Source organism: Protomyctophum parallelum, assembly GCF_964188405.1.
Source record: "Protomyctophum parallelum genome assembly, chromosome: 5".
Taxonomy (NCBI): Eukaryota; Metazoa; Chordata; class Actinopteri; order Myctophiformes; family Myctophidae; genus Protomyctophum; species Protomyctophum parallelum.
In genome coordinates this window covers 33,717,325-33,740,041 of record NC_139702.1, presented here as the reverse complement: position 1 = coordinate 33,740,041, position 22,717 = coordinate 33,717,325, and the positions used below count along the sequence as shown (strand labels likewise).

Below are 22,717 nucleotides of genomic sequence, written 5' to 3'. Positions count from 1 at the left end.
AGCAAACTGTATCTGTACATGTCTGTATTGTCTATTGTGCACTGTCTATCTGTGTAACTGCACTGTACTGTATGTAAATGTTTTTCCCTGTACACGGGACCCCCTCTAAAATGAGATGCTGCATCTCAAGGGGCTATCCTTTCAATAAATTCTGACCAAATTCTGACCAAATATCCACTGCCTTTAATCTTTTGTTTAGTGATTTGATAGGAGGTAGGGTTTCCTAGGGAACCAGCTTTACTGCATTTTATGTCTTTGAGGGTGCCCCCCCTTCATTTGGTTCCATTGAAGGACACAATAAGGGACTTTGGCAGACTTAAAGGTGGTTCGTGCTCACTTTACAAAAGAACATGCCAGAGACTGTAAGGATTGTAAGTATAGTTGTAAACATCCATAAGGGCGTAATAAAAAATCTCATTCATGAGTGAAGGGAGGACGGAGCAGAAGCTGGAGAATGAGAGCAGCAGGGGCGGTATTGCAGTCGCTGTACCACACTGTTGTGATGAAAAGAGAGTTGAGCCAGAAGGCAAAGCTGTCTGTTTACCGAGCAATCTTCATTCCTACTCTCACCTATGGTCACAAAGTGTGGGTCATGACCGAGAGAATAATGTTGCAGATTCAAGCGGCTGGAATGAGTTTTCTCAGACGGGTGGCTGCCATCTCCTTTAGAGATAGCGAGAGAGACTCGGAGGAGGAATTTGCTGATGTTGCTTTGAAGAGGGAAGTCTGGGGCTCTCTGCTGGAACTGTTGCCCCCACGACCCGACTCCAGATAAGCGGTTGATGATGGATGGTATAAAAAGTTTATACTGGATAAAGTCGGGCAATTACTAGGGGGTGGGGGGACATAAACACACAGCAACACGTTTATTTTGCCACATCAAATTTGATCCATTTTAATCAAATGTTGTGTTGTTTCTCGTGTTTGGCACACTATGGTAAAGCTCCTAAACACAAGATATTTCATCTCATGGTTGGCATAGATTGTGTTAATTTTAGCACGGAGCAGGAAATCAATACGATTATGTCACCTTACTGTCTGTCTATAAAGATCTGTTCCGCTTTGGGCTAGGTACTGTGAATTTTTCACTGAAGCCATTAGGATACTTTAATGTTGTTATGGCAACTTTTTTTTTTGTCTGTGTGAGCTATGGGCCTCATGGCCTCATGGCTTCCTTCCCTCTAGCTCCTTAATATGCGGCGGCTTTATGTAAATAACACACACACATACACAGATATTTGCTCTTTCCCTATCATTCCTTCTCTCCCCCGCTCGTGGTCTGCTTTGCCTTTGTTAATTGCAGGATTTGTGTGTGTGTGTGTGTGTGTGTGTGTGTGTGTGCGTGCGTGCGCGTGTGTGCGTGTGTGTGCGTGTGCGCGATGAATACAAGTCTTTGTTTTAGCGGGGAAGCTTATACTCTTAATGCCCTAAAACAGACAATGTGACCGATATACGCTTAATCTGAAGGATTTGTAGCAGGTCAAATTACACTCTCTTTGTTGTTTATCATACCTTGCTTATGTCCCAGGCCATAGACAGTGGCTTAGAAATATCCTGACATGACATTTTCAAACATTATACAAAAACAAGCTCATATTATAGTGCATGATCACAATGCAATATGTTGTGAATTTGTACAGTAGAGCAGGTGTTCCCAAACTGTTTAGCCTGTGACCCAAACTAGTGAAAATAGCACATCTACAATCTCACAACGCGTCTTACTTCTTAAATATTTGTTTTCTAATTATGGAATTTCCTACAATTTTCTTTGATTTCTTCATGACATTACTGAAAGAAAAAAAAATCATTGAATTTAGTTTCTAATTCACGAAAATCTTAGCTTTTTTGGGAATGTTTTTTGCAAATATTTTTGGAATAATAATAAATAAAAAACAAAATGTAGTAAACAAGAAACAAACGGGTCCCGGCCCACTGTTTGGGAAACAGTGGTGTGCAGTAGAGTACAGTACAATCGCAAGCCATAAAATAGGGAAACCATTGTGGACAAAGGTTAGTTCACTCTGCTGGGTTTAGAATCCTGATGTGGGGGTTTGAAAAGATATGGTCACCCTATTTATACGTTGAGAGATAATGTTCACTCTTTTTTCACCCCACCATTGTAAAATGAGAACTTTTTCATGTCGATTCTGTGATATCTATATAAAGAAATGCGCTTCTCGGTTATTCAGTTTAACCTACATGAGCAAGATTAAGTCGGTTATTGGTTCTAAATGTTTCGATATATTTTTCGGTTAATTGCCCAACCCTATTTGGGGCCCCGGGCGGAAGAGTCTGAAGTGATCTCATGAGGTGGGTAAGGCCGCCCCTATATATCATACTCTGTCCGAGCATCGCCCACCCGCTGTGAATGTTGAGGAAATGGTCAGTAATTGGACTAAAGGGATTGGGTGAACCTTGCATGAAATTGCCGTTATGGGCCCATTGTTAAGTGTGGGTGCCTTTGCACTCAGCCGTAGCTATAGCCTGTTGCCTGGAGAATGCTCACTCAAGTGTGAAGCGGGGTGTGTGGGGGAATGTTTGTTGGGGTATAGTGTGTGCGCATGAGTTGTTTTTGAGTGCGACTGAAAGAAGTGAAAAAGAATGATAACGCATATGAATGTTTGCACAAATAGATCTGCGCTTTTGTTTGTTTTGTTTCATGTTATTTTGTGCATTTCTTGTATTGTTGGGAGAGAGCGACAGAGAGCTGGGACAACACAACGACGCAGAAGTGAGAGTTAACAGACAGTGATATAGAATGGTAGTGGGCTTAATCTATAGGGTATAGTGGGGTGGGGCATGGTTGGTGTGTGTGTGTGTGTGTGTGTGTGTGTGTGTGTGTGTGTGTGTGTGTGTGTGGTGTGCAAGACTGGGTGGGAGTTCTACATTGCAAGTGTAATCCTTCTGTCTTGCAAATCATCATCCTTCACAGTCGGGATCAGATAATGTGATCGAGACACGTACAGACACGTTATTCTCTGTGTCACACAATACGCTGCGTATTGTGTTGTATTGTGGGCAGCTGGCCTTCGTCCGCACCATGACAAAATGTTCCAGGCAGAAACTGGCTGACTTGCTGCAGGAGAAGGTTAGTTCACTCTGCTCTGCTTAGATCTTTATTCAACCGTTTGTCTTGCCAAGGCGTGCAGTGCATGCGTGCGTGTGTGCGTGTGTGCACTATACTGTAGTGTACACCATTACGCAGTCTTCAAGGTATCTGAACTCCACGAATAGTTTTGATGAGAGCTATTTGCAGATGAGTAATTTGCATTTTCATGTAATTTATTCATCACGCCCACAGCATATATTATAAATCTCTTTAGCTTAGTGTGATGTCTAAATGCCACAGATATGTATACATTTATATATAGAAAAGAGCAATATCGCCAACATTCTTAAAACGTTCATGTCTTCTGTAGTAAGTCTCTGATATGAAAAGGAAAGAGACATTTAGGGGAACCTGATCCACTAGGACCGTGTTCAGTTGACGCTCTGAAGAGGAGAGCACACAACTGCCCGCCTGGCTTTATATGTCTGCCAAGCCTGGCATAATGGCAAATAGTGCACGCACGCACGCACGCACGCACGCACGCACGCACGCACGCACGCACACACACACACACACACACACACACACGCACACGCACACGCACACGCACACACACACACACACACACACACACACACCTGTGCCTGTTCAAAGCCATTTGATGCTCATTTTTAACTGATTGTCAGTGCTTCTTGTTTACAGACATACAGTACATGCACGCACACACACACACACACACATGCATACGCTGTAAATATAGTGCAAAAAACAACCCCCCCCCCACACACACACACACACACACACACACACACACACACACACAGCACAGCGGGAAAGAGAAGCAGCCGCTGCTCTACTGCTTCTGTTCACAAATAACCTGACATCTAAACACTGAGCTCCAGGAATGACATATTTTACACGCATTCATCTTCAGTTGAACAAGTGTAGCTTTTCACACAGACGCAGATCTTTAGTTCTGTGTCGATCCCTAGAGATCCACAGCAGCTCCTCTCTCTCTCTCTCTCTCTCTCTGTCAGACATGCACTGTAAGCATCAAAAGGATAGGCTGTGTTGTTTGCTCCTGTTAGATGTTTGCATGCAGTTCCAGTCTGAGATAGCACATTCCGGAACGAAAGTGACAGATATTAAGCTCAAGGAATTGCGTAAATGTTAGGTGACGCGTTGAACCACTGAATGCAGTGTCTTCTGCAACAACAACACAAAAGTAAATCGGCATTAAATTAACTTTTTGTAGTTTAGTGAAACCCCAATTGCCAATTGGAATGTGTTCACCTTATACAATTGACTGTGAAGTAAACAAAAGAATAGTGCGACCGAGACGTGTGGTTCTCAAACTTTTTCATACAGTTAAGGACCCCCAAATGTATTTGGCCGCAAACCCCAATAACCCCCAATTAACAACACAATGCATTGTTTTGTGAGCTTGTAAGCCCTAACCACACCAAAGGGTCGAGGCGGTTTTCAGCACTGTCCCTGCAGTGTGGTTCAGGTTCAGGTTCAGGTTCAGGTTTATTTGTCATTTGTATAGATACAGAGTATACATACAATGAAATTTATTTTGCTCAGAGCACTCTCAGTCTTACATACACAGGACATAACAAACATCTATAGTGCAAGAAAAGACAAAAACAGGAAAAGAAAAGTGCAAGTGAAGTGAAGTGCAATACAGTTCAAGGTCAGCTGTTCAGCAGCCTGACTGCCTGGGGGTAAAAACTGTTACTGAGACGGGTGGTACGAGTTTTTATGCTCTGGTAGCGTTTTTTGGAGGGGAGTAGTTTGAACAGGGTATTTGCGGGGTGGCTGGTGTCTTCCATGATGTTATGTGCTGTTGCACGTTCGTGCGTTGACGCGCGTCGTCCCTAGTGATTCAACGCATGGAATTCAATGGCCCAAACCACACCAAAGGGTCGAGGCGGTTTTAGCGTTAACTCCTTGCAAACATTTGGACCCAAGGAGTTGCATGGTGACCCTTTGGTGTGGTTATAGGGCTGTAAATAGCCAATGTATAAGTGGTTAAAGGGATAGTTCACCCCAAAAATATATTTTTTTCCTAATGATTACTCACCCCATGGGGATACAAAGGAGAGAGAAGTCTACTTCTTTGTCCACTAGTCAAAGAGTCTCCATGGGGTGAGTAATCGATAGAAAGAAAGTAATTTTGGGGGTGAACTGCAGTATCCCTTTGAATTGATCTTGACGCTATATTAGTACCCACTGGAAACCCAAAAACCGATCCCTGGGGGTCCCCTGGACCCCACTTTGAGAACCACTGACCAAGAGGATAGATCACGTACATTTCTCATTACGGTGTCAAATAGCTCTGAAAGATGTGGGTCAATTGGTGAATGTGCAATATTCCACGTACAACTTTTCAATCTATTTGGTGGTTCATCTATTGAAGGCCATTGATGTATTAATTTAGCAGCCAAAGTTATTATCACTATAGCCTGTGGCTATAGTGGATTTGTCCCTCGCAGTCAGTTCCAAATTGAAATCCAAAATGATTGCATGGAATTATTTGAAGCAATTAAAATTTCTTTCAAAACAAACGCCATTAACAATGTGTTCACCGCCTCTTTGTCTTCTGACACAGTTCTGCGCAAAATTGTTATTGACCTCGCATGAATGTCTTTGTTTTTTTGTTGCCCCATATTTCGTGCTATCGTGCCTGCTTATTTCAATGTGCTGTGTGCGTTGTGCCCTTAATGAGACCTCTATTCCATTCTCAGTGGTGGAAAGTAAGTACATTTACTTAAGTATTGTACTTAAGTACAATTTTGAGGTATTTGTACTTGAGTATTTCCAATATCCAATACTTCTATTCCACTACATCACAGATCCAAATATTGTACTTTTACTCCACTACATTTATTTTAAAACTTTAGTTACTAGTTACTTTGATTAACCACTTCAGCCCAGCCCTATATACATATGGGCCATTTGAAAATATGTTTCAAATATTTTATATAGATATATATTTTTTTGAATATATATTTCAAAAGACTTTTTTTTAACTTTGAAAAGTTGGAATGGGACGTTCTGCATAATGAGTACTTTTACCATGGTACTTTAAGTACATTTTGATGTCAGTACTTTTGTACATTCACTCAAGTACATTTTGAATTCCGGACTTTTACTTGTAACAGAGTACTTCTATATTGCAGTATTGGTACTTTTACGTAAAACATGCGAGTACTTTTTCCACCACTGTCAATTCTCTTCCACTATGCTCCGTATATAGCTCACATCATCGTAACCATTTGGGTTTGTGCGTGTGTGCGTGCGTGTGTGCGTGCGTGCGTGCGTGTGTGGGCGTGCGTGTGTGGCTGATTCCAGTTTGACCCAGAGAGTACTGGCTTCATCAGTACGGAGAGGTTCAGAGACCTGCTGGAGGCCCACGGGTCGGAGCTCGACCCCCACAAGCTAGAGGTTCTGTTGGCTCTTGCCGACGGAAACGCAGATGGAAAGATCTGCTACCAAGACTTTGTCAACCTGGTAAGATGTTTAGACCTTTCAGTGGTTTTACACGCACATGCTATGGACTTAGTGTCCATGTTTCCAGGGTAGTGTTTGTTTGCTGGTTACATGCGGTGGTCGTCATTCAAACTTGACAAAGGTCCTCACACTCCAAAGTTACCAATCATTGAAACTTGCACATTGTCCGTGGAATATTGCTGACACACCCACATCAGGAACAGTTGTTCTCAAGGACCCTCTGAAAGTATACACATTGTCATATGGAACCAAATGGACCCGTGCCATCTATCTGTATTAGTGCAGTCAGTGGGATTTTCCAAAGTAGGATCAATGTTTATATCGGCAAAAGTCCCAGAGAGTTGTGTTCACTATCTATGTGTGTCCCTCTGTGAATCATACGTGTCCAATGCCTTGGTGTCCAAGATCAGCTTTCCCACAGGAAGATTCTTGTTGTGTTTTCTCCATTAGCAATCCCCTTGTGCCACTTTCAGTTTCAGTTTCACATTCACCGTGTTGCTTTTACTTGCACCAATACGCATGACACACCAATCAGCATGACATGGCACAGAGGGGGGAACAGTAATGCTGCGTTCACATGGGCAGATGCAAAGATACAGTCTATCGCTCATTTTCAGTGGAAGCCAGCGACATGGAGATACAAAGATGCAAAGCTACAGATACGCAGTGTAGTTTTGCATCTTTGCATCTTTTGCATCTGCCCGTGTGAACCTATCTCCTGTTTCTGTAGCGTGAGGCAGATTGATGTACAATACACCTCCTGGACACGACGCTAGTATGTCACAGAGTCTTTGGTATGACCCCAACCTCCCAGTAGGGCGGACACTCTAACCACAATGCCACTACTGAGCAAAATTTGCAATGACAAAATCACAATTAAATGTAATGTTAGTATTTGTAAGATAATTGATCGTAAAATGATAATGATGGCGACATGCAGCGCCTGTCGCCATCGCGTCTGCTTGTCTTTGGTTTCTCTCGAGCTCTTACAGTCACTCACTGTTAATCTCATTCTAATGGCCTCACACTGTTGTGCGTAAACAAGCCACATTCTTCTCTCATCCATCTAATTTTATCTTCCTTCAGTCCTCGTCCCACTCTCTCTCTCTCTCTCTCTCTCTCTCTCTCTCTCTCTCTCTCTTTGGTCTTCCTTCAAAGCTGTCTATTGTGTGACAGTGGGGATGGTTAGAATTTTTTGTCTAAGAGGTCGCTTGTCATTGGTCCAGCACAGTCATGTGATGGGCCTAGGGTTGGGCCATGATACTGGAAGTGGGACAGTGAGGATTATTTGGGAGTACTGCACGCGCGTGCGTGCGTGTGTGTGTGTGTGTGTGTGTTGCCCCCAATTTGAGAAATACACATTGTGTTGTGTGGCATTTTTAAAAGACTCAGTTGTGTTTAGTGTTTAGGCTTGGAGACAGATGTCTGATTCCTCAGTTGTGCAACGCGCTGCTACTTTGCACCAAAAAGAGTTGATCCGCAAGCACACAATGCATCGCGCCGCGGTGCGTTGTGAGATACAGTATAGGCAATATTTTTCGGCTTTATGGTTACATTCACTGTATAGCAGCCACGGCAGAGAGGAGACATGGAGGGTGGAGAAGCGAGCAGCAGGAGAAGTGCGAGAGAGACAGATGGGCTTTTATTTGCAGCTCTGTCCTTCCTCGGCACCGCAGCTCCTCCATATAGCCGTCCGTCAGTGTGATTGCCAGTAATTGCCTGATTACAGTTCACAGTCGCATTCTGCACTTCCATGATTTTTCTCTTGTTCCTCTCTCACTCATAACCTACTCATAACCTGCTCTCTCTCTCTCTCTCTCTCTCTCTTCCTCCTTCTATCCCCCTGTCTCTCTCATTCTTAAGGTTTTTCTCTCTAATGTATTTTCTCTCCCTTTCTATAACATTGGTGGTTCTCAAACATGTCAAGGACCCCCAAATTGTTTAGCCGCAGAGCTCCACTAGAAGATATTTTGCATCAGGGATCTCCAGAAGAGAAGATTTGTCATTAAAAATGTTCCGCAATTTAAAAAAATAAATAGCAGATCTACAAGGCCACAATGCAGCACGACGTGGCATGTTGTGGGCTTGTGGATTGGCTGTTTTTTATACAACAGGCCCATTTTTATTAGCGACCTAGTCATGATTGACTGCCCCCTAAGCCAATGGTATAGTCTGGAACGCCGCCTAAACCAATGGGAGTCTGCACCACTCGTGTAGCCAATCACTTAGTAGCGACCGAGTGATGATTGGCTGCCTCCTAAGCCCTGCCGCGCACCGAAGTCTGGCAACGCTGCACCGCAGCCACTCTAAGACCGCAGCTCGACGCGACAACAGCTGCTACTGTTATGAGCTAACTGCATGGACAGCAGGAAATATATACACATTTCAAAAATAATAATAATGATAATAATAATTTGGGGGGCTTGTTTCACCTGAGAAATATGTCATATTTTTTATTTTATTTTATTTTTTTCCCCCTTTTTAATAGCTGAAGCATAACATAGCGATGAAGTGATAAAGCTATATTCTAGTTGTGGACCCCCTGAAACTCCCCATTCTGAGGGGACCCCCCATCCTGACAAGCACTTGGAATTGTATGAGTTGAGGCATTCGATTTTGTTTGACTCTGTTCCATTGTGAAAATATCAGATATACAAGTTTCAAGACTTTGTGAGCTTGTAGATCAGCTATTTTCAACATTTGGCCAATGTTTCTATAGTATATTTTGTGGATTACTATTGATGCAATAAGGTGGCTGAGGGGTAGAGTGACCGGATGGGGTCTGCAAGGTTCCCAATTCGAACCCGGGCTCCCGGTGTCGAAGTGTCCTTGAGTGTAATGTGTAGGTTGGTGCCTTGCATGGTTTCCTCCGGCATCGGTGTGTGAATGGGTGAATGCAATGCACAATCTCTGAAAAGCGGCTTGGATAAAGGCGCTATATAAATGCACCATTTACCAGTAATGCTAATTTTTCTTTTTATTGTCCTATTAAAAAGGCATTAAAAGTCCTTAAATTGTCACTTCACTGTCATCTGGGGACCCCCCCCCCCAAAAAGCATGTGGAGACACACAGGTTGAGACTGTGCCTTTGGTGTGTAACAGCATCAAACGGCATCCTCCTGCCTGGCCCTCACACCACCAGAGTGAATAGATGGAATGTCAGCCTTTCTCTCTCGTGTTTTATGAGAAAAGAGCAGAGGAAATGACATTTGTGTTTGTCGTTTGAATGAGGAATCTACTGCGTTTGTGGACTATAGCTGCCCTGGTGGGGGGGAGAACTGGGGACTGTGTGTGTGCGTGCGTGCGTGAGTGCAGTCAGTAAGTGGTCATGGCAACTCAGTGCGTGCGTGCGTGCGTGCGTGCGTGCGTGCGTGCGTGCGTGCGTGCGTGCGTGCGTGCGTGCGTGCATGCGTGCATGCGTGCGTGCATGCGTGCGTGCATGCGTGCGTGCGTGCGGTCAGTAAGTGGTCATGGCAACTCACAGTCAATTTCCCACAGCTGTATGTCTGTCTCTGACCTCAAGTCTCATAATTGGCTTCCTATGAACTTTATCCGTTAGCGGTTAATGCCGATCCCCGTCATGATAATAAAAAAATAAAAGACATCGGAGAGGTCCAGAGAAACTATGTCAAGCATCTGGTCATCATATTGATATATTGACATTGTTTGTTGTTCCTTAGATTTCATTGTCCATATCTTTTTCCATATGAAGTGATAGGTGTGTATTTGCAAGTGAAGCTTGATATATGATATATATTGATATATGTTGCCGTTTATCAAAATAACAATTATTCTACATTCTCTAATATGTTTGTACTACTTCATGTAAATAGGCTAATGCAGATGTTTAACAACCAAATGGAACGCTAGGGTTCGTTTGATTTCATTTTACGCTCTCACCTGAGGACCACCTGGAACCGCTTAACTGTTCACCGTATAAATTAGCCAGTAAATCAACTGTAGATTTAGTTGACTAAACTCTTATGGTGTTTACTGTTTAGCCAACTAAAACTAGACTAAAACTAAACTCTTATGGTGTTTAGTCAACTAAAACTAGACTAAAACTAAACGCTTATGGTGTTTAGTCAACTAAAACTAGACTAAAACTAAACTCTTATGGTGTTTAGTCAACTAAAACTAAAACTTTTCAGGTGACAAAAATATGACTAGAATGAAATGTATTATTATTTTTCTTATTTTGAATTTGTTTTTTGTCAAGAGACTATGACTAAAACGACAAATGTGCAGTCAAGCATCAGCATCAGTGGGAGCTCGAAGCACTCTGGGTTCAGCGATCTCTTTTTTTAGCCGTGTGAAAGTGTGGAAATGGATCATAATTCTACGAGGTGTTACGACACTCGCTTTCCCAGTCTATAAATAAATGAACGGTGCTTTCATCATGGATGTGCCTCCAAGTGGAGGGCAGGCTGTACGTATGTGACGCCTGCAATCTGTCCCACTCTGGAGTCCCGGCTCCTCAACACCCTCCTTTTGCAAAAGGAGCCTCATGAATATTCCTAATCTGGGGTTTAGCGAGGAGAAGAATTCTCTCAGCATGCGTGTGTGTGTGTGTGTGTGTGTGTGTGTGTGTGTGTGTGTGTGTGTGTGTGTGTGTGTGTGTGTGTGTGTGTGTGTGTGTGACTGTGTGTGTGTGTGTGTGTGTGTGTGTGTGTGTGTGTGTGTGTGTGTGTGTGTGTGTGTGTGTGTGCGCTCGTGTGTCTGTCTGTCTGTCTGCGTGCGTGCATACGTACATATCAGGCAGCAGCTATGAGACAGTGTTTTGGACGAGGGGAAGGGCTTGCTGGTTGCTAGGTGACGATGGAGGCATTCTGTTGCCATGGTGAAGTGGGAGGTGTATGTGGTGGCAGTGTGGTTGCTGTCACAGTTTGACTTAGTGTACTGTGTAAGGGGACGAGGGCTGAATGGGACATGCTCTGGTGGACAGCAAGTGACTTCACCCATTTTCAACCTATCTTCATATAATTGGTCCTCACTACAATTAAAAAAAATCTACTCTGTCTGTGGCTCATAGGAGGACTGTGGAAACCCGCCTACCAGTGACATCATCATCATTTAGCGCCATTCACACTGAGCACTATAGGGCTGTATTTTGCGTGTCTTAAGTACCAGGTCTTATTCCCTAACTTGAGTAAACTAAAGACCTGGAGGCGTGGTCAATGCTCTTTGGCCACTCAGAATAGCCAAATGGCATTGATCACGCCTCCAAGTCTTTAGTTTACTCAAGTTAGGGAATAAGACCTGGTACTTAAGACACGCAAAATACAGCCCATAACTATATTTAGTTTCAAAACAGTTTCATTTTTATTAAAAGAAAATTGGAAAACCTTTTCGGTTTTTTACTAAACTAAAATGTTTTACCCAATTCTAGGTTTCATTATGTTGTGGCGCTATTGCCATTTTGTACACTCTATGAACTATGGGGGTCCTTGAAATGGACCCCCATAGTTCATAGAGTGTACAAAATGGATATCTAGTGTTACACATGTGGGGCTATGAGGGCTATATCTTACCTTACACATTTACTATTTAAAACAATATTTTCAAATAGTTCAAATAGCCGATCTACACGCTCACAACGTGTCGATGTAGATCGGCTAGTTGAACTATCTGAACAGGTTTTTCAAAATAGTAAAAAAAAAGGCAAATCCGTTTAGGGATAAGGGGTAATGCTGCATTCACATGGATTCAGGCAAGCACTAGACGGCAAATGGCAACCGTTGGCCGTCGCCGGTTCTCTCTGATGATAAACTGAAGTAGTACTCCTGTGATTTAACATTATGCTATTCTCCTTAGCATTATGTTATGCTTTAGCTATTGAAAAATAGCAGATCTACAAGCTCATAGCCCGCCACCGAGTGGCGCGCTACGAGCTTGTAGGTCTGCTATTTTTTTGAAAAATCGTGAAAATGCAGCACAAATCTTTGAAAATTGAACATCTTATATTCTTTCAGAAGACTTTTTTTTCGACGTCAGGCCTAATGGGTTAATAACTTTTCAATTTCATGTCCCCTCCCTTTGCCTTTCTCTCTCATCCCAGATGAGTAACAAGCGCTCCAACAGCTTCCGGCGGGCGATCCTCCAGGGGGGGCGTCAGCTGAAAGGCTGTGCCCTGAGGGAGGAGGCGGGTCTGGGCCTGTCCCAGCGGCTGGTCCGCCATGTCGCCTACGAGACCCTGCCCCGCGAGGTGGACCGCAAGTGGTACTTCGATAGTTACACCTACTGCCCCCCGCCCTGGCTCATCCTGGCTCTCACTATCGCTGAGGTACAAAAAACACAGAACCGTGACATAACACTCAAGAAGATAGGGATATTTTTTTGGTCATCCAAGTTGTAGAGGCCATCAACCTTATCCACAGACAGGGCATCAACCTTATCCACAGACAGGCCATCAACCTTATCCACAGACAGGCCATCAACCTTATCCACAGACAGGCCATCAACCTTATCCACAGACAGGGCATCAACCTTATCCACAGACAGGCCATCAACCTTATCCACAGACAGGCCATCAACCTTATCCACAGACAGGCCATCAACCTTATCCACAGACAGACCATCAATCTATCCACAGACAGGCCATCAACCTTATCCACAGACAGGGCATCAACCTTATCCACAGACAGGCCATCAACCTTATCCACAGACAGGCCATCAACCTTATCCACAGACAGCCCATCAACCTTATCCACAGACAGGCCATCAACCTTATCCACAGACAGGCCATCAACCTTATCCACAGACAGGCCATCAACCTTATCCACAGACAGGCCATCAACCTTATCCACAGACAGGCCATCAACCTTATCCACAGACAGACCATCAACCTTATCCACAGACAGGGCATCAACCTTATCCACAGACAGGGCATCAACCTTATCCACAGACAGGGCATCAACCTTATCCACAGACAGGCCATCAACCTTATCCACAGACAGGCCATCAACCTTATCCACAGACAGGGCATCAACCTTATCCACAGACAGGGCATCAACCTTATCCACAGACAGGGCATCAACCTTATCCACAGACAGGCCATCAACCTTATCCACAGACAGGGCATCAACCTTATCCACAGACAGGCCATCAACCTTATCCACAGACAGGCCATCAACCTTATCCACAGACAGGGCATCAACCTTATCCACAGACAGGGCATCAACCTTATCCACAGACAGGGCATCAACCTTATCCACAGGCAGGGCATCAACCTTATCCACAGACAGGGCCATCAACCTTATCCACAGACAGGGCATCAACCTTATCCACAGACAGGGCATCAACCTTATCCACAGACAGGCCATCAACCTTATCCACAGACAGGCCATCAACCTTATCCACAGACAGGGCATCAACCTTATCCACAGACAGGCCATCAACCTTATCCACAGACAGGGCATCAACCTTATCCACAGACAGGGCATCAACCTTATCCACAGACAGGCCATCAACCTTATCCACAGACAGGCCATCAACCTTATCCACAGACAGGCCATCAACCTAATCCACAGACAGGGCATCAACCTTATCCACAGACAGGGCATCAACCTTATCCACAGACAGGGCATCAACCTTATCCACAGGCAGGGCCATCAACCTTATCCACAGACAGTACTACATTGAGAAAGTACAATATTCGGGTACATATCTCGGTCAACCTCTTTCATTTCAAGGACGCCCAGTTTGAGACGCGATAAAATTCATTGGGGGGTCTGTGTGGTCTAATTCAAGGTGATAAAAATAGCAAAAAAAACAACCAACCAACTGACGGGAAATGCATGTTTTCATAGTAAATACTTAGATACTCAAATGCCTATCCACTATCATGGAGTTTAGAGTTTCTAAGCCACCGCACTGCATCCAGCTTGGTGTCTAATCTATAGGACCAACAACTGGCCTTGTTTATATGAATAGAGACGGCACCCGAGTTCTCCTCCCATCCACTTGCATTAAGTTGCTCTAAAGCGCATGAGGTGATTTCACTCCTCCTTCCGAGTAGGAACAGAGTGCATTCTGGGATGGATTGGGCCCAAACACATGAACGCGCTGCCGCTGACTATCATTGCACGCGTTCACGTGTGTTCACGTATGAAACGGCGTTCACGTGTCACGTGCACAATGATAGTCAACGGACCAGCGCGTTCATGTGTTTGGGCCCACGCTGCAATACCAAATTCGGCCACTATGTCCATTTCGCCTCAGGGTTTCCTCCGGGTGCCGTCTCTATTCATATATACTCTAAGGGGAAACCTTGTGGGGATGGGCGGGGCTAGGGTGGTGCCTGTCAGCGGGTGTATTGAACGGGAGGGGACGGGACAGAGGACCAGAGCTACACTACGGGGGTTTAACACAAGTGGCTAACAAAGGTTTTTAATGATTTGATTTGATTTTAACAAAGATGGTGGAAGTGCTGTTCTCTTGTTTTTCCCATAACCCATTTCATTGTATTCTTAAAATTGCTAAATACAACACACAAGTACTTAGCGTTGATTATTTGCATTGCAAAACGCTTCACTACTGATCACTGCGAAGCTACACGATTCGACGTCTGTAATTGTCACGATCTGGTGGTGGTGGTGGTGAGGACCCAAATGCAGGACAGCCAGGCAGGAGTAGTGATCAAAACCCATGGTTGGGTATTTTATTTAACTGGTGAACAGAACAGAAATCACAAATGCAGAATGACACTAAACAATGAACCGACAAGGACTGACTGGGGAACAAGACTAATATACACAGGAGGGCTGATTACACATGAGAAACACATGGGGAAGACATGAACACAGAACCAAAACAACTAGAACAAGAACATAGACATGCAACAGCTAGATAAACAGAACATAGAATCAAAACAAGTAGAACATAACATAGAAAAACAACATCTAGATGAGCAAAGTCTGAGAATCGTGACAGTAATGGTACGATGTGTTGCTGTTTACACATCGATTGCATTTAAAATAGATTTGTCGACGCAGTCGCTGTGTCGTGACACCGCTACTCATCGTGTGCTCGTCTCCCTGTGTTTCCCTGTAGGTGGTGGTGTTTATGTACTATGTGCTCGTCTCCCTGTGTCTCCCTGTAGGTGGTGGTGTTTATGTACTATGTGCTCGTCTCCCTGTGTTTCCCTGTAGGTGGTGGTGTTTATGTACTATGTGCTCGTCTCCCTGTGTCTCCCTGTAGGTGGTGGTGTTTATGTACTATGTGCTCGTCTCCCTGTGTTTCCCTGTAGGTGGTGGTGTTTATGTACTATGTGCTCGTCTCCCTGTGTCTCCCTGTAGGTGGTGGTGTTTATGTACTATGTGCTCGTCTCCCTGTGTCTCCCTGTAGGTGGTGGTGTTTATGTACTATGTGCTCGTCTCCCTGTGTTTCCCTGTAGGTGGTGGTGTTTATGTACTATGTGCTCGTCTCCCTGTGTCTCCCTGTAGGTGGTGGTGTTTATGTACTATGTGCTCGTCTCCCTGTGTCTCCCTGTAGGTGGTGGTGTTTATGTACTATGTGCTCGTCTCCCTGTGTTTCCCTGTAGGTGGTGGTGTTTATGTACTATGTGCTCGTCTCCCTGTGTTTCCCTGTAGGTGGTGGTGTTTATGTACTATGTGCTCGTCTCCCTGTGTCTCCCTGTAGGTGGTGGTGTTTATGTACTATGTGCTCGTCTCCCTGTGTTTCCCTGTAGGTGGTGGTGTTTATGTACTATGTGCTCGTCTCCCTGTGTCTCCCTGTAGGTGGTGGTGTTTATGTACTATGTGCTCGTCTCCCTGTGTCTCCCTGTAGGTGGTGGTGTTTATGTACTATGTGCTCGTCTCCCTGTGTTTCCCTGTAGGTGGTGGTGTTTATGTACTATGTGCTCGTCTCCCTGTGTTTCCCTGTAGGTGGTGGTGTTTATGTACTATGGCTTCCAGTTGGACCGCTGGGTTCTGCAGGTCTCCAGTCCGTCGTTCCTAAAGGGCCCGTTGCCTTACCACCCCCGGCTACGGGCCCAGGCCTGGAGATTCCTCAGCTATGTCTTCATGCATGCCGGGTGAGAGACCCACTTTTCATTTCCTTTTACTTGACTTTATTTGTTTATTTCGACAAATGTAACGTAAATACACCGGAATTAGCAAAGATGCTATATCTGCTCATAGATAGCAGATATACATGCTCATGGCGCGTCACTTCGTGCAGCGCCATGAACTTGTAGATCTGCTATTTCGAAATAGCACAAAATGTGAATACCGGTATACTGTATATGTATATTTTAAGTTTTAACCCATTTAGACCTGGTGTAACCTCTGTGTCTCATATAGCAATAGTTTTCAGAATAGTTGTCAGAAAACCTTAGGTTAGGTTTTAGGAGGCGTTTTTAGAATCGGCCTCAGGTTTAAATGGGTTAAAGCAAATCTTTTTTTAACTCAAATCTTTATTTGTGGCGGTCCCTGGAACAAAACATTTTGAGATGGGTGTCCGTGGCCAAATACTGTGCATATTATAATTGTGGGTGTCCTTGACATGAAAAGGTTTGAGAACCACTGCTATACCAACCACATTTTTCAGACAACTAATTTAGAAGATTTGTAGATTTCGCATTAAGATTGAGGATAAACATACCTTCTCCCTCTGAACCCAGGTGAGACCTGGCCAATGGCCATCTTTAGTTCATTTCATCGATTAAATCCCCGTCCAGCCGTGAAGGAGGGTGTAGGTTAAAATGAACAGTGCGGAAATGCTAAAAAGAAGAAAAATGCTTAAAAGCGAATATTTTCGCCGAGCAACACTATAAAAATAGGGGTTTAGCTTTCAGAATAATATATATTATATTATATTAAGTATTTCAGTGTGTGAGACCAGGCCAGATCATTCAAGTTTAATACTTTATTTGCCAGCTGTTGGCATTTATGAAGTTCCCAGTGCCACCATACGCTCACTTTAAGAGAAGGAGTTTGCCCGCCCCACACACACTCAACACACACTTTAGCATTGGCACAATCACAGTTCAGTTCAGTTTAATTTGGTCATAGAATGAACATTGTATGCATTCATTTCATTTGATCATAAATTTCCTTGCGCTAAGACCAAAAAGGTATAGGCTGAAGCCAGAAACGTTTACAGTACAAAGTCACAAATTACATCCAATCCACCAAGGACAGCTCTCCTGGATTGATGGATTCCGACTTATTGATGTTTGAATGCTTTTAAACGAGGAAAACGGTGATTCGATTTTACGTCCCATAGCTGGTGGTGACGTGGCGTTGCCTTAGCAACTGGACCAGATGTTTAAAGCTGCCATGGGGCTAAACCATTACACAGAGTATACGTTGGGGTCCGTATACGGACCTGGCTGATAAGGTCCCCTAGCGTCCCCTAGTGGCGGGGTCCATATATTATTATACAAAAATAATTAATGACCACATTGGGTAAATGTAGACTCAGTCGGGCAGTAAAGGGGAGGGACCATTTATATCACGGATTAAGACCTTTCTGAAAAACGTATCAGTGGTGCTCAAACTTTTTTTTATGTCAAGGACTCCCAGAATGATCTGTATTTGGCTGTGGAACACCATCTGAAAATATTTAGTTTGAGGGCCCCCCCAGAAGCAAATAGTCAAGTTAAAAACGTTCGCTGTGAAAGAATATATATTCAAAGATTTTCACACATTGTCACAGTTTTTCAAACATAGCAGATCTTCAAGCTCATAGCGCGGCACCCAGTGCTGCGGAAAGTTTTATATCTGCTATTCTTCTATAGCTAAAGTATAAGACAATGGAAAGAGAAGAATGGAAGTCCTTTGCCCATAATGACATGCCCCTGCGGCAATAGAGACAACCAGGTTAAGCGTTATAAAGCAACCTTCACGGCCGCTTACATGACCAGGAGAAATGTGTCTCTCTGCCACCACTGTGTCCCCTGAGTGTCCATACAGGATCATTTACACTGCTGCTGGCTCTTTAAAGACAGCAGTGACTGATTTGTCTGTCTCCACATTGCACAGTACGTTGCCTTCACACACACACACACACACACACAGACACACCATGAACTGATCCTTCCCAATCCTCAAAACATTTCCAACTTTGTATTTATTCTCTTTTTTTTTTTTTTTTTTACTTTTTGTTAATTAATGCCATACTGTATTTCATCATATAAGAGTGTAAAAAAATTGCAGATCTACAAGCTCACACAGAGCCAAGAGTCAAGTTAACTAAACATTGAGGGTTTAAAACATTTCTGAAAAAAACACATTGACATGAATTCAACATATGAACAGAAAAGATGATGTATAAACAAACAAAACATGAATTGACAAACACTGATGATAATGCTGTCAAACAAGTCTATATGAAGCTTCTATGAAAAAGTTTAAACTGCAACACAATATTAAATAATATATTGTACTCGTGTTGAGTGTCCAGAGAGAACGCAGTCCTTTGGACACAATGGGACCTCTCGTAGGGAAGCAGTGATCTATCTCATCAGCAGTGTAGAAACACAAAGGCCCTGTTATCTGGAGAGGAGCTGTTGTCAGGCATGTTCTAATCTAATCAATAACTCACATTGTCTCATTGTCCACAAGACAGTCTCTGTATTTGTGTTAGAGCTGGGAGGAATTAGGTTTGTTTTAGGTTCAAATAAACATAATTTTGTGTGTGTGTGTGTGTGTGTGTGTGTGTGTGTGTGTGTGTGTGTGTGTGTGTGTGCGTGTGTGCGTGCGTGCGTGCGTGCGTGCGTGCGTGCGTGCGTGCGTGCGTGCGTGTGTGTGTGTGTGTGTGCAGAGCATATCTGCACTGTGATATCAGCTGTGTGATTAAGCAATGGTCAATGACAGAAAGAGGCAAGAGGAGGACAGGCGGTACAGTCCGTACTGTGGATTATGGAAGAGAGACAGAGACAGTGTCACAGGGGGAGAGAGAACTACAGTATATAGAGCGAGTGGGAGAGACAAATACAGAGAGAGAGAGAGAGAGAGAGAGAGAGAGAGAGAGAAGACAATGAGTGACTGAGGCAGAAAGAGAGAGACGATGAGAGACGACCAGGCTAGGCTGCAGATTGTGCTGCTCCTGTCCTTTTGCGTTCTGCTGTGGCTCCCAAATGTGTCAGTGCTGCTGACTGAATGCGCTGGGAAGGACACAGTATATTTACTGTATATACAGTATATATACTGACTGAATGCGCTGGGAAGGACTCTCTAGGCATGAAGGACACAGTATATTTACTGTATATACAGTATATATACTGACTGAATGCGCTGGGAAGGACTCTCTAGGCATGAAGGACACAGTATATTTGCGCGTTTCTGTGCGTGCATGCGTGCGCGTGTCTTTTTATTTATGCCTGCAGTCCCTAAAAATAGCAGATATACAAGCTCATAGCACGTCAAGTCCCCGGCCGGAACAAAATATTCTGTGGCCAAATACATATCATTGCTGTCCGGAGGAAACCTCATAACTCCATTTTTGAAGTTTTTGATTTGTTTTCCCCATAAATCCAGTGCTATTGAACACCCTTTACGTCGTTGTGTGTTGTTTCGAAAATATTGAACCAAAGTAGTAAAAAACTGACAAAACCTCTTAACTCCATTGGACCCATAGTAGAATCGGCCTCAGATCTTACTGGGTTACACATGCAGTACTGTACTGTACTGTACTGCATGTGTCTAAAGACTGTCACAAATCCAAAACAACTGCATGCTTGTTCAGAGATGTCATCCTGAAACAAAGTGAGTTATTGTTCTGACTGAGCCTAATAATAACCATTATAACAAAAAATATGGCACTTTATTAATTTAAATAAAAGGTTGCAGATCCCTGGTATATAGTGACTATAGTCGCTTCTTTTGGGCTTATTTATGTATTTATTGGTTGCTTATTTTATTTATCTCACACAATCTGTCCTCAGTAGTGGAGCGCACTTTAGCTGTGCTGTTCCGTCTATCCATACTGGCTCAATATGTTTCAAACACAGCAGTTTGACTCGGCCAGTCATTTTCTTTTAATGTAACAAAAATATTTGTGTCGCTGCATGTTTTCCCTGTGCGTGGACATGAATAAAGTGCTAATGTGTGTGTGCGTGTGTGTTACAGGATAGAACATCTGGGTCTGAATATGGCCATGCAACTTCTTGTAGGGGTTCCTTTGGAGATGGTCCACGGAGCACTGAGGATTGGACTGGTCTACGTGTGTGGAGCACTAGCGGGTGAGTCCTGACGTGGCAGGTTTTACACACTCTAAACGCGTGAGGAATCACCAGGCTTGAAGGTCTGTCAGGAGGCAAGCAAGTTCTCTTTGTTGAAGTTTATTTAACGTGCACACCAGTATACACGGATGCTCCAGCTCACAGGCCGGTCTCCAAAGCAAGCATAACGATACAAGCACAGAGTTACAGTTTATATGGCAGTTTAGTCCCACCCACAAGGTGGACCCAGAAGTGAATACAATCTCTCTAGATGTAAGGACCATTTGCTTACACACAAAGGAAGAGGGGGGGTGGGGGGACAGGTGAGAAGAGGCTCCAGGACAACAGAGCCACGTGTTAATTTCTGTTGTTCTCACAGCATGGCTCAGAGCTTCCAAAGCTAAGGTTGTCTAGACTATTCAGTGTATTCAAATTACCTTTAGGTGATGGGAAATTCTCTGTCAAATCCTTCCTCTTGTTAATTAAACAACAACTTAATTAAACAATGATTGTGAATTTTCCATCAATATCAAAAGAATACATCATAATACATTTGAAGAAAATACATCAAAAATAGGAGTACTTGTAACATATTTGAGTTAAGCAAAAGAATGACACAAGGGTTTTACAATCGTGACTGGACAATCAAATAAACCAAGAAATCCCTAAAAATGATACTAATACAGTACCCTGTTGAATCAATTTGACCTGTATTTAGCACAGCAACATAACAAATAAACAGAAAACATCATATTCCAAACAATATTTTCTTTCCAGGTATACGGTCGAGTGATCCCCCCACTTTTTTCTTTTTCTTTTTAATTGGGCTGTAGGGGAGGTGTGTGTGTGTATGTGTGTTGAGTCTCATGGTGGGTAAGTCACATGGTACTCCTTAGCAGACTTCCGGAAAGTGTCTCTCCAAGTCCATTTCCACTTCACCTTCTTTTTCTTTCCCCCAGGATTGGAAAATAAAGGCATCTTTCTGGCCTTAGATTTAAGGAATGGAGGCGTGAACCTCTCCTTTCCTGCCAACTCTGACAGTGCGTGTAAAAACTTACGGAACGCAACTGCCGGTACTGCGGTCATCTCCTCCTTCATTGGTTGGCCCGCTGGAACCTTCCCTGGGCGTGTAAGTGTGTACACCTCTCCCACCGCCTGTTGAACGAGTAGATTCTTGGCCACACCCTCGACGTCCGTCGCTGGTTTGACGATTAGGGTCGTGTAGGTAGGCTCCAGGGCCTCCGTCTCTAGACAGCCGCCTGCCGCCTCTGTAGTCAGCAGCCCATCCAGGGCCTCCGTCTCTAGACAGCCGCCTGCCGCCTCCGCCCTTGTAGTCAGCAGCCCTCCTGCGCTGTGCACAGGAGATGTCCCCTTGCCCTCGACGTCTGTCGCTGGCTTGTCTCCGGTCCCGGGCTGCTCTGCTCCTGCTGGTTCTGTTCTCCCCACCTCGATGTCCGACGATTCCCTCTTGGTTGAAGGCTGTGGACCGTCCGTGTGGTTCTCCCAGGCACTCCCGGCTCCCACAGGCACCGTCTCCTCTACGTACGTAGCTGGCTGGATGTCATCGACTCCCCATGCCACTGCATCACCCACAGGTTTCTCCGCCATGGGCTGCTCTCCCCTGTGTTGAGCTTCTTTCAATAGGCCCAGCGCAGCAGAAACCAGGATGGTCGTTGGAGTAGAGAGTTGTATGCTTGTAGTAACGCTCTCCAAAAGGCTGATCAAGACTGCTGTTGGAGTAGAGGGCTGCAGGCCCGTAGCAAGGGTGACAGCTGCCTGCTGTAGCTGGATGGTAGATCGACTGGCTTGCATGGGGGGGTAGCCCAGGCCGATTTCGGCCTGCTGTGAAGGAGACAAAGGAGAATTCTGCGTAGCGATGTCACTTTCTCGCTGTCTATATTCTGCTTCGTCCATCCACATTGAAAGTACTTTTCTGTGGCGGTCACATCTGTCGAGTTTGTGCGTTTTAACGGACTTTTTCTTTCTCA

General features: G+C 44.2%; 1 protein-coding gene across 3 annotated transcripts in view; it reads left to right on the top strand.

Moving 5' to 3' along the window:
* rhbdl3 (rhomboid, veinlet-like 3) overlaps window positions 1–22,717 on the top strand; it is a 132,079-nt gene that overhangs the window by 36,023 nt on the left and 73,339 nt on the right. For 2 of the 3 annotated variants that reach the window (XM_083764270.1, XM_083764269.1), the window contains 3 exons: window positions 12,624–12,848; window positions 16,450–16,598; window positions 20,638–20,750. In XM_083764270.1, the coding sequence (XP_083620396.1) occupies window positions 12,624–12,848; window positions 16,450–16,598; window positions 20,638–20,750 (487 nt within the window). Of the gene's footprint in view, window positions 1–6,406; window positions 6,566–12,623; window positions 12,849–16,449; window positions 16,599–20,637; window positions 20,751–22,717 lie in introns of all 3 variants that reach the window. The other variant, XM_083764268.1, reaches the window with a different exon arrangement.